Raw genomic sequence first — 13,754 nt, 5'->3', positions numbered from 1 at the left:
GTCAGTCATCCAGGTAAGAATGAACTAGGACCCCATCCCGGCGGAGTGGTCACCACCACCACCATGACCTTGGTAAAAGTGCATAGCACCGTGGCGAGCCCAAACAGGAAAGCCCAAAACTGGAAGTGTTGCCCCAGAATGTTGAACCGGAGATATTTCTGATGGCCGCAGCATATCAATATGTGCAGGTAAGCCTCCATTGAGGGAGGCCAGATATTCGCCTGAGCGAACTGCCGCTATCACCGTCCTCAGGGTCTCCATTTGAAAATGGGGATCCTTGAGGGCCCAATTGACTCTCTTGAGGTCCAAGATTGGACGGAAGGAACTGTCCTTTTTTGGGCACTACGAAGTAGATGGAATACTGGCCGGTTCCTTGTTCCTCCAGCGGGACTGGGACTATAGCTCAGAGCTCTTGCAACCTGACAAGAGTCTGGCAGACCATTGGACACTTGCAGTTTCCGCAGAGAGAGATTATGTGGAGGTCTGGGAGATCCCGAGCAAAATCTAAAGCGTATCCTCTTTCTATCACCCCGAGGACCCACTGGTCCCACGTGATTTTGAGCCATTCCTCGAGAAACAGGGACAGTCGTCCACCTAAGTTGGGAACAGAGGAATGGATCGGCCGTATTTCACTGGGAAGAGGGCTTTGAGACAGAGTGCTGCGAGTTTCCCTCCCGGAAGGGACGTCGGCCCCGAAAAGAATGAGACCAGGACTGGGATCTGGAGGTACCTCTAGGAAAGGAACCCCGCGCTCTGCTATTGAACCGGCACTGACCTCTAAAACGAGAACGTGAAGGAAAAAAGGACTTGGACTGCTTTGGGCGTTCCTTCGGCAGCTTATGAACCTTGTTCTCTCCTAAGGATTTGATAAGCTGTTCAAGGTCCTCCCCAAAAAGCAACTTGCCCTTGAAGGGAAGAGTGCCCAACTGCAACTTAGAGGAGGAATCCGCAGGTCAATCGCAGAGGAGACGTCTGGCTGACACCACTAAAACCATGGCCCTGGCCTGTACTCGGAGCAAATCGTATAGGGCATCCGCCCCATATGTCACTGCTGCCTCCAGTCGTTCCACCTGCTCCGCCTCTGCAGCGGGAGATCCTGGGTGCTGAGCAATTGTTGAACCCATCTAAAGCTTGACCGCTGCATGAGACTGCCACAGATTGTCGCCCGCACCCCTAATGCCAGGACTTCAAAGATGTGTTTGAGATAAATTTGAGTTTGAGGTCTTGAATTTCTTTCAGTGCAGTCACCCCCACCACTGGGATGGTGGTGTGTTTGGTGACCGTGGAGACGGAAGCGTCCACCTTGGGAACTTTAAGCATCTCTAGGCATTGATCAGGGAGGGGATAGAGCTTGTCCATTGCCCCACCTCGGGAGACTCCCATTCCCGGAGTAGCAGCTACCCGTGCATAGGGTGAAAAGGGAACGTATGTGGAGAAGCCCTAAGTCCCGCCATGATCGGGTCCACGTTAGCTGCTAAAAAGGGCATAGCAGAAACCTCCGGTGACACTTCAATACCCAGCTCGTCCAAAATAAAGGGAATGAGCGGGTCCAGTTCTTCCCTTTGGAACAAATGGAGAACATGCGGGTCATCACCCTCGAGGTGAGGCCCTGGGAGCAAATCAGAGTCCGGATCAGGGTGCACAGCCGGTTGGGGGTGGGCAGGGGCTCCCAGCACCACCCTGACTCTAACGGAACCCTGGTTATCCGGAACACAGGGGACTGTAGAGCAGATACCCGAGGGACTTTAGCTGGGGGGGACCTGGGAGGGATCATCCTCTTCCTGCAGGCTAGCTAAAAGGATTTGTACATTAAAAGCACAAATTCGGGGGAAGTGACGTCAGCCCTACCGCATGGACGCTTGAGGCGATAGCTCCGCTCCCGACCTTCCAACTTTAAGCTCTCCCAGTGTCGTTGGAGCGAATTTTTGCTTCTGGACTGCATCAGAGGTAGTCTGATATCTTAAGGATGCACCCTAAGAAAAAATCTACGGATTTAAAAGTCTTTTCGTACAAACCGGGAGGTTCGAGATTCGCGGCCCTCAGTGAAGAGCCTGAATCGGGAGCACGCAAAATGGCGGACAATGTGCTTCAGCCGGGGGCAGAGGCTGCAGGAGGCGAGATAGACGGCAGAGAGAGTGGAAGGCTCAGTGCTGAGTCGGAACCAACTAAAGGTGACTTCCAGCAATGGTTTCTCGAGATACAAAAAGATATTAAATCAATAAAAACTGATATGCAGGCAGCGTTGACGGACTTTAGAACTGAACTTGGGGATTTTGGACGGAGAGTGGAAGATGTGGAGAGTATGCTGGAAGGGCAGGCGGTAGAAACCTCATGTATCAGGCAAGACGTCACAGCACTTCAAAAGTCAAACAAGGAGTTGATGCTGAAAATTCAGGATATAGAAAATCGCTCGAGACGTTCGAATATTAGAGTGAGGGGAATACCCGAAACGGCAGAGTATGCGGATGTGACTTCGGTGGTGCAAAAACTCTGCAGAACTGTGTTAAATAACAGAGAGGCACCCGGGGACGTGTTAGAGAGTGACATCATATTAGACAGGGCGCACAGAACCCTGAAGGCTCCCCGGTCCAACACACCCAGAGACATTATAGCATGCCTGCACAGTTTTAGAATGAAGGACGCCATTATGCATGCAACAAGCCCGTAAGATGGGTGCTATTCAATGGGAAGGCCAAAGCGTAACCATATATAATGATTTAGCTGCAGCCACACTGAAAAAACGGCGGGATTTTCACGCAGTTACCACAGTTCTTCGACGGGAAAATCTGAGATATAGATGGGTGTACCCATCCGGGCTGGCGTTTACAAAAGATGGACGAACCCGCTTCATCAAGATGGCGTCGGAGACGACACAGATTCTGGCTGAAGAAGGATTGACTCTACCTGCAGGGGAGAACTGTGCACCCAAGCTAACGGCGATGGATCGACCCAGATGGCAGAGGAAAGGGACTTATGGATCCCGATTACAACGTAACTCTAATGGTCCCACGGAGCAACAGCCTGGCGCAGCTGTCATGGCGGATACATGATCATAACATATTGATTTTGTCTGCTCAGCTGGACGGGCATTTCAACAATGATCCTTAACTTTTTCAGGGTGGCTTCATATCAGCCCTTGATGCGTGCTAATCGGGGTATAGAGAAATGACCATCTGCTATAGTCAGGGAATGGCTCATTATACTAGGATGTTTTTGATTTAACATGTTATGTGTTGTTTAGTGTTGATAATGTTGGGGGATGTCTGCGAAATACTGTATACTGGGATAGTTGTGGGGGGGGGGGGGGGGGGGAACGTCACTTCGCTCCGCTGTATTTTTCCTGCCGATGGTACAGTGGCGGGAATGTTATAAGAGGGAGGGGGGAGGGAAGGGGGAGGGAGGGGATGAGAAGGATTGGGGGGGATGTGTTTTATAATAGAGGGAGGTCCGATCAGGGGATATCAATCTGGTGCAGAAATGGTATCTGGAGGAGTTTGATACTATTGATGAGGAGGGGAGATATGATATGGGTGAGATGGAGGAGAGGAGGGGGATAATTGCTCATGTTGCCTATTAAAATAGTGTCCTTGAATGTCAAGGGCCTCAATCACCCGGCTAAGCGGCATAGCTTGTTTAAAGATGCGATCAGAATGTGGGCGGATGTCCTGTTTATCCAGGAGACTCACGTGAGTTAAAAATATGAGGGTCTATTGCAACATGCCTATTTCCCAATATCCTTCCTGGCTGCCAGTACACCTCGTTCAAAATACACGGGGGGTAGGGGATTTTGCTCTCTAGAGACTTAGCGGCCCAAGTGGATTCAGTTTTTAGGGACCCTGAGGGACGATTTATAATAGTGTCTCTTTATCTACAACAGGTACTATATACCTTGGTTAATGTTTATAACCCAAATTTGCTGCAAAGGGAGACATTACAGCGACTTGACGATCAGTTGCTTCGGTCCAACTGTGGGAAATTGATCCTGGGGGGAGACTTCAACTTGGTATGTAATCCGAAGGTTGACTGCTCTACCGGGAGGGGGCACTATGCTGCAGTGGACAGTAGAGCTTTACACACGTTTCTCAAAAAATGGCAAGTGTCTGATGTATGGAGGGAACGGCACCCTACTGATAGGGATTATTCTTATTATTCAAAAGTGCATGATGTCTACACCAGAATTGACTATTTATTTGTTGATAATTCTCTAATAGGGTTAACTACTGAGGCAAGTATTGGGCAAATTACATGGTCTGACCATGCACCTATATGGTGGTCCTTTAAAGTTTCCGGAACAGATAGTGGCCGTAGATTTTGGCGTTTGAACGACTCCTTAATTAAGGATAGGAAGGGTGAACAGGATATCCGTACTGCTATCCGGAATTATTTGAACGATAATACTAAAGAGGAGACCACACCGATGGTGCTGTGGGACTGCTTAAAAGCAGTCATTCGGGGACGGTTCATTGCTCTTGCTTCTCATCGGAAGAAAGAAAAGATTAGGTTCAGCCAGGAGTTGAGGGAAAAATTGGCGATAGTGGAAAAAGAACATAAATTGAATCCATCTAGGCGTCTTCTGAAAGAGTTGGGGGACATCAGATATAAATTGCAACAGATAGACGCTGATAAGAGGGCACACCAGCTTGATCTAATGCGTCAAACTTACTATGAACATGGCAATCGCGCTGGGAAATTATTGGCGCATTCCCTGAAATCTAAAATAGCCCAATCCCAAATTACCAAAATTAAATCTAAGGAAGGGACGGTAGTAACAGACGGGGATGGGATTCGAGCGCAATTCAATCAGTTTTTTGCATCCCTATATTTAAAGGAAGAAAATGCCTCTGAGACGATATACAGACTTACTTGGGGGAAATACCACTACCATGCTTAGAGGAACCTCTGGCGGAGGGAGTTGGGAAGGATATTTCCGCTGCGGAGGTGTTAGCTGCTATCGCTGATTTGAAACCGGGAAAGGCGCCGGGGTTGGACAGCTACACCCCTCTCTTTTATAAGAAATTTAAAGATATTCTAGTGAGCCCTCTGGTGGATATGTTTAATGCCTTACGATCAGGGGAACACCTTCTACCGGCGGCAAATGTGGCTGGTATTACGATATTGCCGAAACCTAGGAAGGACCCCTTGCTTTGTAGTTCATATAGACCTATATCACTTATTAACAAAGACCTAAAATTGCTAGCAAAAATCCTGGCGAATCGCCTAAAATTTGTTATCCCCTTGCTAGTACATGATGATCAAGCAGGCTTTATGCCAGGTAGGATGGCGGGAGATAATATTAGGAAAGTAGTCAATATCGTTCATTATGCTAAGAGGCACTCCATACCTGCGGTACTCTTCGGAGTGGACGCAGAGAAAGCTTTCGATAGAGTACACTGGCAATTTTTATTCCAAGTGTTGCGACAGGTAGGATTAGGGGGGGGCTTCCTTACATGGGTACAGGCCCTATACCGATCACCAGCTGCCTGTATAAAAGTCAATGGGGGATATTCGGCCAACTTTGAGGTGCAGAGGGGGACCCGGCAGGGATGCCCTCTTTCACCATTGTTATTCGCCTTGTGCTTGGAACCGCTCGCAACAAAAATACGAGCAGCGGAGGCGGTTCAGGGAATCACTATCGGGGACAAAATGTATAAGTTGGCCCTTTATGCGGATGATGTTTTATTTACTTTAGCCAATCCTAGCCAGTCCCTACAGGGCTTAATTCCTTTGCTAGAAGGATATGGGAAAGTGTCTGGTTTTAAGATGAATAAAGAGAAGTCAGAAATTTTGCCACTTGTACTTTCATCGTCACAGATTACACAGCTAAAATCTCAGTTCCCTTTTGTATGGGCAAAAGGCACAGTGAAATACTTAGGGGTGTTGCTAGGTGCAGAGTATGCAGATCTATATAGCTTAAACTATTTACCGTTACTTAAAAAATTGGAGAGGGACAAGCAGACGTGGGATAGGTTGACCCTCACTTGGTTAGGGAGGATTGCTGCTATTAAAATGAATTTTCTCCCCAGGATAGCTTATCTTTTTCAAACCCTACCATGTCTTATACCATCTCCGGTGCTGAAGAAACTTCAGGTTAAGGTGTTTTCCTTTATTTGGAAGAGAAGACCACCGAGGGTGGCAAGGGCAGTCCTATATCAATATAAAAAAGATGGTGGGGTGGGAGTCCCAAATTTTTTAAAATTTTACATCGCATCCCAATTACGAGCATTGGTAGATTATCATAACCTTAAGGAAATAAAACAATGGGTACAAATAGAGAAAGATTTGGTGACATACGAAGATTGGTTTTGGGGTGAGAACACAGTCCCAGCAGACTTAGAGACTAGTTCACCTTGTTTGGCAGAGACTCTGCTTTTATGGCAGCGGTGGCGGAAACCCCTTGTGGGTGACCGAACTTATTTTTACTCCACTAAGATTAAGGGCTGCCGGGCGTTCTCTATTGGAGGTGAAAGTAAAATTTTTCGGGACTGGGAGAAAAAAGGGATCCTGACACTTGGGCATTTGTGGTTTGATACAGGGGTGAAACCATTTGCGGAACTCCAAAAGGTTTATCATCTGGGCCCCTCAGATTATTATGTTTACTTGCAAGTGAGACATTTACTGCTCTCTAGGATGGTGAGAGCGGATCTGGTAAAAGGGAAAACCCTTTTAGAAGGTTATTGTGATAAAGCCCATGTAGTGAGAGGGGTAATTTCAAAAATTTATGCCATGTTAAATGGTGCTGCGATCCCCACGCTATGGCATATTAAGGCTTGGGAACAAGATTTGGGAGGGCCCTTGACAGAGGATGAGTGGGAAACCTGTTTCTCTGCTATTGGGCGTTGCTCTACTTCGGCCTCCATGGTGGAAAATGGTTATAAGATGTTGTATCGCTGGTATATTACACCACATAAAATGAAACAGATGGGGCTCAGAAAAGATTCTCTATGCTGGAGAAACTGCGGGCAGGTGGGGGCCTTTTTTCACATGTGGTGGTCGTGTTCAGTAATTAAACAATTGTGGGAACAGGTGGAAAAGTGGTTTTGTGAGGTGACGGGGTACAGGTCACATTCACACCAAAAGAGGTTCTGCTACATATTCCGGATGCTAACACTCCCAATGCGCATAGACTTTTTCTTAGGGCAGTGGCCCATGCTGTACGGGGCGAAATAGCTCGTCGTTGGAAGGACGAGAGTGCACCATCTATAACGGCTATTTTACAAAGATTGAAATGGATTTATTATATGGAGTATCTGACTGCTTCCAGAAGAGATACATTGGTTAAACTGCATAAAAATTGGCACTGCTATCAACACTGGACTGACCTCAACCTTGGATGAGACATAGTTATGGGGGGGGGGGGGGGGGGGGGGAAGGGGTATCTCTCGTTTATACAGAGGAGTTTTACAATGTTCACTGTGGGGAAAATCTGTAGAACCTATTCAATGTGTAATACCGCTTGCGGTGCAATTATACGGTATAGATGGCCCATTGAATTGGATGTTGTTCTCTGATGCTGCACTTGTTGGCAGATTCTATTTGTATGTGCAAGGGTTGTACATTTAATAAACAGATTAAAAAAAAAAAAAAAAAGCACAAATTCTGTTGAGAACAGAGGTTTAGGCTTCCCGAATAAGGAGAGGGGGGGGGGGGGGGGGAAGAGGTAGGGTCAGAAATCCCCTCCAGAGTGAACGGGGCTTAAAGCTGGTGGGGAAACAGTTAAATTGGGCTCTCCCGCTTCTTCCCGCCCTAAATCTGAAGAAAAAACCTCCCCCAAAATGTCCGCCGTTCCCGCGGTTTTTTGGGCAGGGAACGGCCTAGCCACAGGCTGGGAAGGCCGACCCGAGCCATCTGTCTCGGCACTGCCGCGGAGAGACCCTCCCCACCCGGCAGTCACCCAGAGCAGAGCCCATCGAGGGAGAGCCGCAGAGCAGGCTCCCCGCAGGCTAGGCAGCAGCAGAAAGCGGCATGATCAAAGGGAGCCGCCGCCGAGACGATCAGCTGAGCCAGGCTGCAGGGGTAAGCATATGCAGGCGAATGAACCCTGCATGCAACCCCTATTTAATCAGAGCAAGGAGAAATTAAACCTACTTTGTCTGCCAAAGTAATTGCTGTTATTTTTTGAGCAATTGCAGGGGAATTAATCTTCCCTGCTGGGAGACCCGAGGTATTAGCTTCTCAGGGTCAGTGCAGCCAGAAAAGGGGGAGTGACTGGACCACCAGTATCACCCCAAACAGCAAACAGGTCACCGGGAAAGGGAGCCTAAGCTGAATAATCAAGGGGCAAGCCCCCCTAGGCTCCCAGCAGAGTGAGGAGACAGAGCTGTCTCCGTCAGAGCAGAAGTTTTGAATGCAATCAGAGAAACAGTGCATAAAAACACTTTGGATCCTTTTTGTTTTTTATCATATTATAAAAGGATAAAGAAATACTTGCTTGATCTTGCAAAAAAATCTTGAGAAGAAAACCCCAAAGGGAAAGAGAAATTGAGGAAAAGAAGGGAACCGCAGGTTTTACTGTCTGAATCTGCTGGAGACAGAAATACTGAAGGGATGCAGGGTAGGCTCTGTCTTGATATAGGATACCCTTTCAGTTTTTCTCTGTCTCCATCTGCTGGACAGGAGTCTCAACCCACTGTCTGGATTGATCCGGGTACGTACAGGGAACTACAGTTTGATTGTTGTACTATCTTACACAGAGTATCTACATAATTTTAAGATTCCTGCCTTAAAAAAATTGTCTTATCTTAAACTAGTGACCAAAATCAGAATAATATTCAAAGTATATATATAAAAAAGTCAATCTGCAAAAAATAAGGCTTGTTAAACCCTTCTTTAATCTTTTTTTGAAACCTGTTTAATTATATCACAATGAACTTCACTAAAAGTCCAAAACCATGAACATAAACACGCTGTATATAGTTGTAACATACCATCAGATTCAAACTGGTGTCAAAGATTACCATAATCTTCTATCAGTCCCATTATGGTAATATTTTTGTTAAAGTTTTAAACAATACAAGTAAAATTATTGGGCTCAATTACCTTATCTTCTCATACTTCCAGTTGGTAGCTTGACAAACTTCTTTCAATTTCCCTATATACATTCATAAATCTGTGCACAGTTAATGTCCCAATGTGGATCCATATGTAAAGAAACTGTCACTATAGCATCACAGGCACATGTGGCTGTTTAGAAGGTTTAACTCAACTGTCTTCTTTAAATCAAATAAACCATGCACCAATAGTACAGTCTACATTTTTCAAGGAAACTGTATGATGTAGGTCCTGGTCACTGTTGATAATGAGCTTACAATCTAAACACAGTAATGAAGGAAGTGTCAGATTTGTGATTATACCTCTGTATCTGAAAGTCGCTGCTGCACATGCTTGGTTCTATTCATGAGCTGTTCATCCATCTCAATGTCACTGCCTCCACTTTGATGGGTGTCACTGTTATCACTGCTTTGAGGACTGGCTGCAGGTGACCCTAGATTAAAAGCATTTCTCTATTACTTTTTTTTATATAGTAAATACAGAATTTTGAATACTACTGCTTGCCAGCAGTAAAAAAAATAAAAATCATAAAAGAAACATGCAGTGCAGAAAAAGCAATTCTGCAACCTAGTTAGCACCATTTTTAAGATCCATTGTTTCTAAAGTGTGAAAATTGATCAGCTGTTGTATCAACTGTGATTTTGTTCTTACTTTTCGACAAGGCAATGCCTCTTTTGACAAAAGGAGAAAATGTTCTTACCTGTTAACTTTCTTTCCATAAATCCTGCTACACCAGTCCAGACAGGTGGGCTATATCCTCCTACCAGCAGATGGAGGCAGAGTACACAGCTTTTTCAGTGACCTCATTGCCACTATATAAAGGTGGTGCAGCACAGAGAATCCCAGTATACCTACAACAAAGCACTAATCAAAAACATTAGCGTGAAAATAAGATTCAAAATGCCAAAACTTCCAAACCAGAAGAGAAGATCCCTCTAGAGCATAATACCTGTCCCAATCCTAAATTTTAACAGGAACAGATCACATAGCAGAGGGAGAGAAATGTGCAGATAAGGAAATATACACTGCAACAGAAAAATATACTGGATACCAAGCTTCTCTTTTTTTCGCAGCCCTAACTTTTTAAGAGGATCCTGGACTGGTATAGCATGATTCATGGAAAGAAAATTAATAGGTAAGAAAATGTCTCCTCCCATTTCATCTTGCTACACTAGTCAACACAGTTGGGAATATCAAAGCCCAACCAATCTGGGAGGGAGGGCCACTCTAAGACACCAATTTAAAAGAATGTGTCCTGTTTTAATCCTTTTTTCCAAACTGTGATGCCTGGAAAACAAATGCAGCAAAGATCATACTACTGCCCGACAAAAATCACTGGTGCAACTGCAACCACTTCAACCCAAGAAGACGTCTGAGATCTAGCAGAATGAGTTTAAAAGGTTTCTGGAGCCTGACACTATTTGAGGAGATAAGCTGAAGAAATTGATACCTTAAGCCACCATACCTGAGTAGTTTTAGAAGCTGCCTCACATCATATGGTTCCTTCAAACTGATCAAACAGCCAATCCAATCTGTAGAAAGAGCTGGTGACCTCCAAATTAGTCAGGAGAACTCTGCAAACATCCAGCCACCTCAGCGACTTGATGTTGCCCTGGCACTCCTCAACAGAAAAGCCAGAAAGAGATATGCCTGACCAAGCAGAAAGCCACAGGGATAAAACCATACACAAGCTAAGTTTCAAGGATCAAAGGGAAATGCTACTAGAGCAAACACCACCAAGATGAGATCCCACGAGAGTACCACCGGCCAATAAAGGTGGCCAAAGCCTCTACATACTTTGAAGAAAAGACAGAGCACATCTGAATGAGCATCAACTGAGATACACTGAACTCTACCCAGAGAACAAGAAACAGTAGTCACCTCGATCTGTAAGGAATTTAAGATAAGCATTTAACCAGACCCCTTCTGATAGAAAAAAAAAAAAACCACTGAAACAGAAGGAATATCTCCCAAGGAGAAATTGCTTCTTCTTTACAAACAGCTTCAAAAACAAGCCAGCCACAGAAGAAGAGGACCCTTCCTTCTCAGTCGTGACTTTAAAGCCAAATTATAAGACAAAAAGAATCTGGATTCTTCATGGAGATAGGTCCATGAACCAAGACACTCCCACGCGGTTGGGCGTCGAAAAAGTCTGTCTGTTTACAACCTCATGAGACCTTCAACCATTGTCTATTCGGCCAATCCAGAACCACCAGAATCATTAGAATCTTTAACCATTCTATCCGTCGCATAATCCTGCCACTCAACGGCTAACACAGAAGAACATATATTAATAAAACATTTGGCCAAGGCTGCATGAGGGCATCTATCCCCAAATTTCTGAACACCTAGGCTGCTGAAGAAGTGATGTACCCTGCCAATCTGCAAGTTGACCTTAGAGCCATGTGAGGCAGATCCCAGCAAAGGAAAAACTGTGAAAAGCATCCCAACTGAGCTCCCCTTTGCCAGGATTCAGAAGATTTCTGCTTTGAAAAATGACTTAAAAATACTCCCGATACATGATAGGGGCTGTCAACAAGAGCAGAGGAACTTCCCCCACTCATGGGAACAGGAGGTCTGTCTCTTCCAAGACTATCAAACTTTGGGACTTGCCATATATGCCACGGCTTTTGCCTTGATGGAGAGCACTTTAACTGCTTGTTCCTGAAACTAAGGGAAAAAAACTGATAAAAGGCCAACCTTATAGCTAATGGTCCAATCCATTACTGGACCAATTGTCCTCCTCCTGAGACCATCTACTTTGAACTATCTGATCCAGACAAAGTGCTCCCCAAACCATCTGCCATGATTAGTATCCAGGATATAGGATCTAGACACCTCTCAAAAAGTTCCTTGGAGAAGTGCACCAATAAAGACTGGTCTTCATCAAGTTGGTGAAGAGAGAGAGAAACCCTGCATTCCTGAGACTTGGGAAAACAGTGAAACAGAAGCATACCCTAGGTGTGTCAAGTGGGACCTGGCCCAAGACACTACATCCAAAATGGCTGCCATGGAATCTAGAAGCTGTACATAGCCTCAGCTCTCGGAATCCTCTGAGTGGAGACCTTCTGAACTTGGTACCGGAGCCTGGAAAAAAGCTCTCTTACCTCAGACATACCGGATGGATCTCCAAGATGACATCAGCTCCCAAATATTCCAAGGTTTGAGTAGGAAAAAGTTTGTACTTTGCCAAAAATGGACTACCCAGCTCAAGCATTCTGGAAGCCTGTCTTGCCCTCTCAAACACTTGAAGCCTTTCACGATAGTACTTGGCTCTGAACAACCAATCATCCAGGTAAGGAAGAACCAAGATACCCTCATTCTTTAAACAGGTGGAAAAGTGTGAGAAGCAGTGGCGAGTCCAAAAAGGAGTACTTGGAACTGAAAAACAATACTGAAACAAATATATTTTGATCTGGTTTTACTAGAATACAAATATGACCCTGAAAGAAACAGATACTGGTCTCTCCTCACTGCCACTGGGATGGAGCAAAAAGATTCTGTGTCAAAAATTGAGGTGCGGAAGCTGCCATTTATAGCTGCAGGCCCAAGATAGGAAAACTTCCACCCTTCTAAGGAATCACAAATCCCAAATAGCAAAATCGTTTGCGACCCTAGTCGGCATGAGGAACCGAACCATAGCCTTTAGCAAATGGGGTCCTATGATAGAAACCTGAACTGCCTCCCCTATGAAGGCTGAAGAAAACAGGGATACCTTGAAGACACTGGAAACTGAAGTGATAAGCTCTAGAGGACATCTGAAACAGATGGGTCCAAAAAAATCCCCTGGACAAGACATTATAGGTGTCTTGAACCAGGGCCTGGTAGGACTGGTGTTCAGTGCATGGATCCCTAGTGTGGCTCTGATGTTAAGTGGGTCAATCCCTGATAAAAACCACCTCCAAGCGACCCTCTATAAGGATCAAAGAGAAACCCCTCCACAATGCAATAGTAGGCACAACTGGCTTCAGAGGCCAGAAAGAAGAATAGAAACATAAGAAAATGCCATACTTGGTCAGACCAAGGGTCCATCAAGCCCAGCATCCTGCTTCCAACAGTGGCCAATCCAGGCCACAAGAACCTGGCAAGTACCCAAAAACTAAGTCTATTCCATGTTACCATTGCTAATGGCAGTGACTATTCTCTAGGTGAACTTAATAGCAGGTAATGGACTTCTCCTCCAAGAACTTATCCAATCCTTTTTTAAACACAGCTATACTAACTGCACTAACCACATCCTCTGGCAACATATTCCAGAGTTTAATTGTGCGTTGAGTAAAAAAGAACTTTCTCCGATTAGTTTTAAATGTGCCCCATGCTAACTTCATGGAGTGCCCCCTAGTCTTTCTACTATCCGAAAGCGTAAATAACCGATTCACATCTACCCGTTCTAGACCTCTCATGATTTTAAACACCTCTATCATATCCCCCCTCAGTCGTCTCTTCTCCAAGCTGAAAAGTCCTAACCTCTTTAGTCTTTCCTCATAGGGGAGTTGTTCCATTCCCCTTATCATTTTGGTAGCCCTTCTCTGTACCTTTCCATCGCAATTATATCTTTTTTGAGATGCGGCGACCAGAATTGTACACAGTATTCAAGGTGCGGTCTCACCATGGAGCGATACAGAGGCATTATGACATTTTCCGTTTTATTCACCATTCCCTTTCTAATAATTCCCAACATTCTGTTTGCTTTTTTGACTGCCGCA

General features: G+C 45.3%; 1 protein-coding gene across 1 annotated transcript in view; it reads right to left on the bottom strand.

The window, feature by feature from the left end:
• Positions 1–13,754, bottom strand: part of USP34 (ubiquitin specific peptidase 34) — a 1,009,100-nt gene that overhangs the window by 679,932 nt on the left and 315,414 nt on the right. The window contains exon 13 of the mRNA XM_029593702.1: positions 9,351–9,481. Within this exon, the coding sequence (XP_029449562.1) occupies positions 9,351–9,481 (131 nt within the window). The remainder of the gene's footprint in view (positions 1–9,350; positions 9,482–13,754) is intronic.

Source organism: Rhinatrema bivittatum, chromosome 3, assembly GCF_901001135.1.
Source record: "Rhinatrema bivittatum chromosome 3, aRhiBiv1.1, whole genome shotgun sequence".
Lineage (NCBI taxonomy): Eukaryota > Metazoa > Chordata > Amphibia > Gymnophiona > Rhinatrematidae > Rhinatrema > Rhinatrema bivittatum.
Note: the sequence above shows the minus strand (reverse complement) of the source record. Positions and strands in the feature narration are given on the sequence as shown.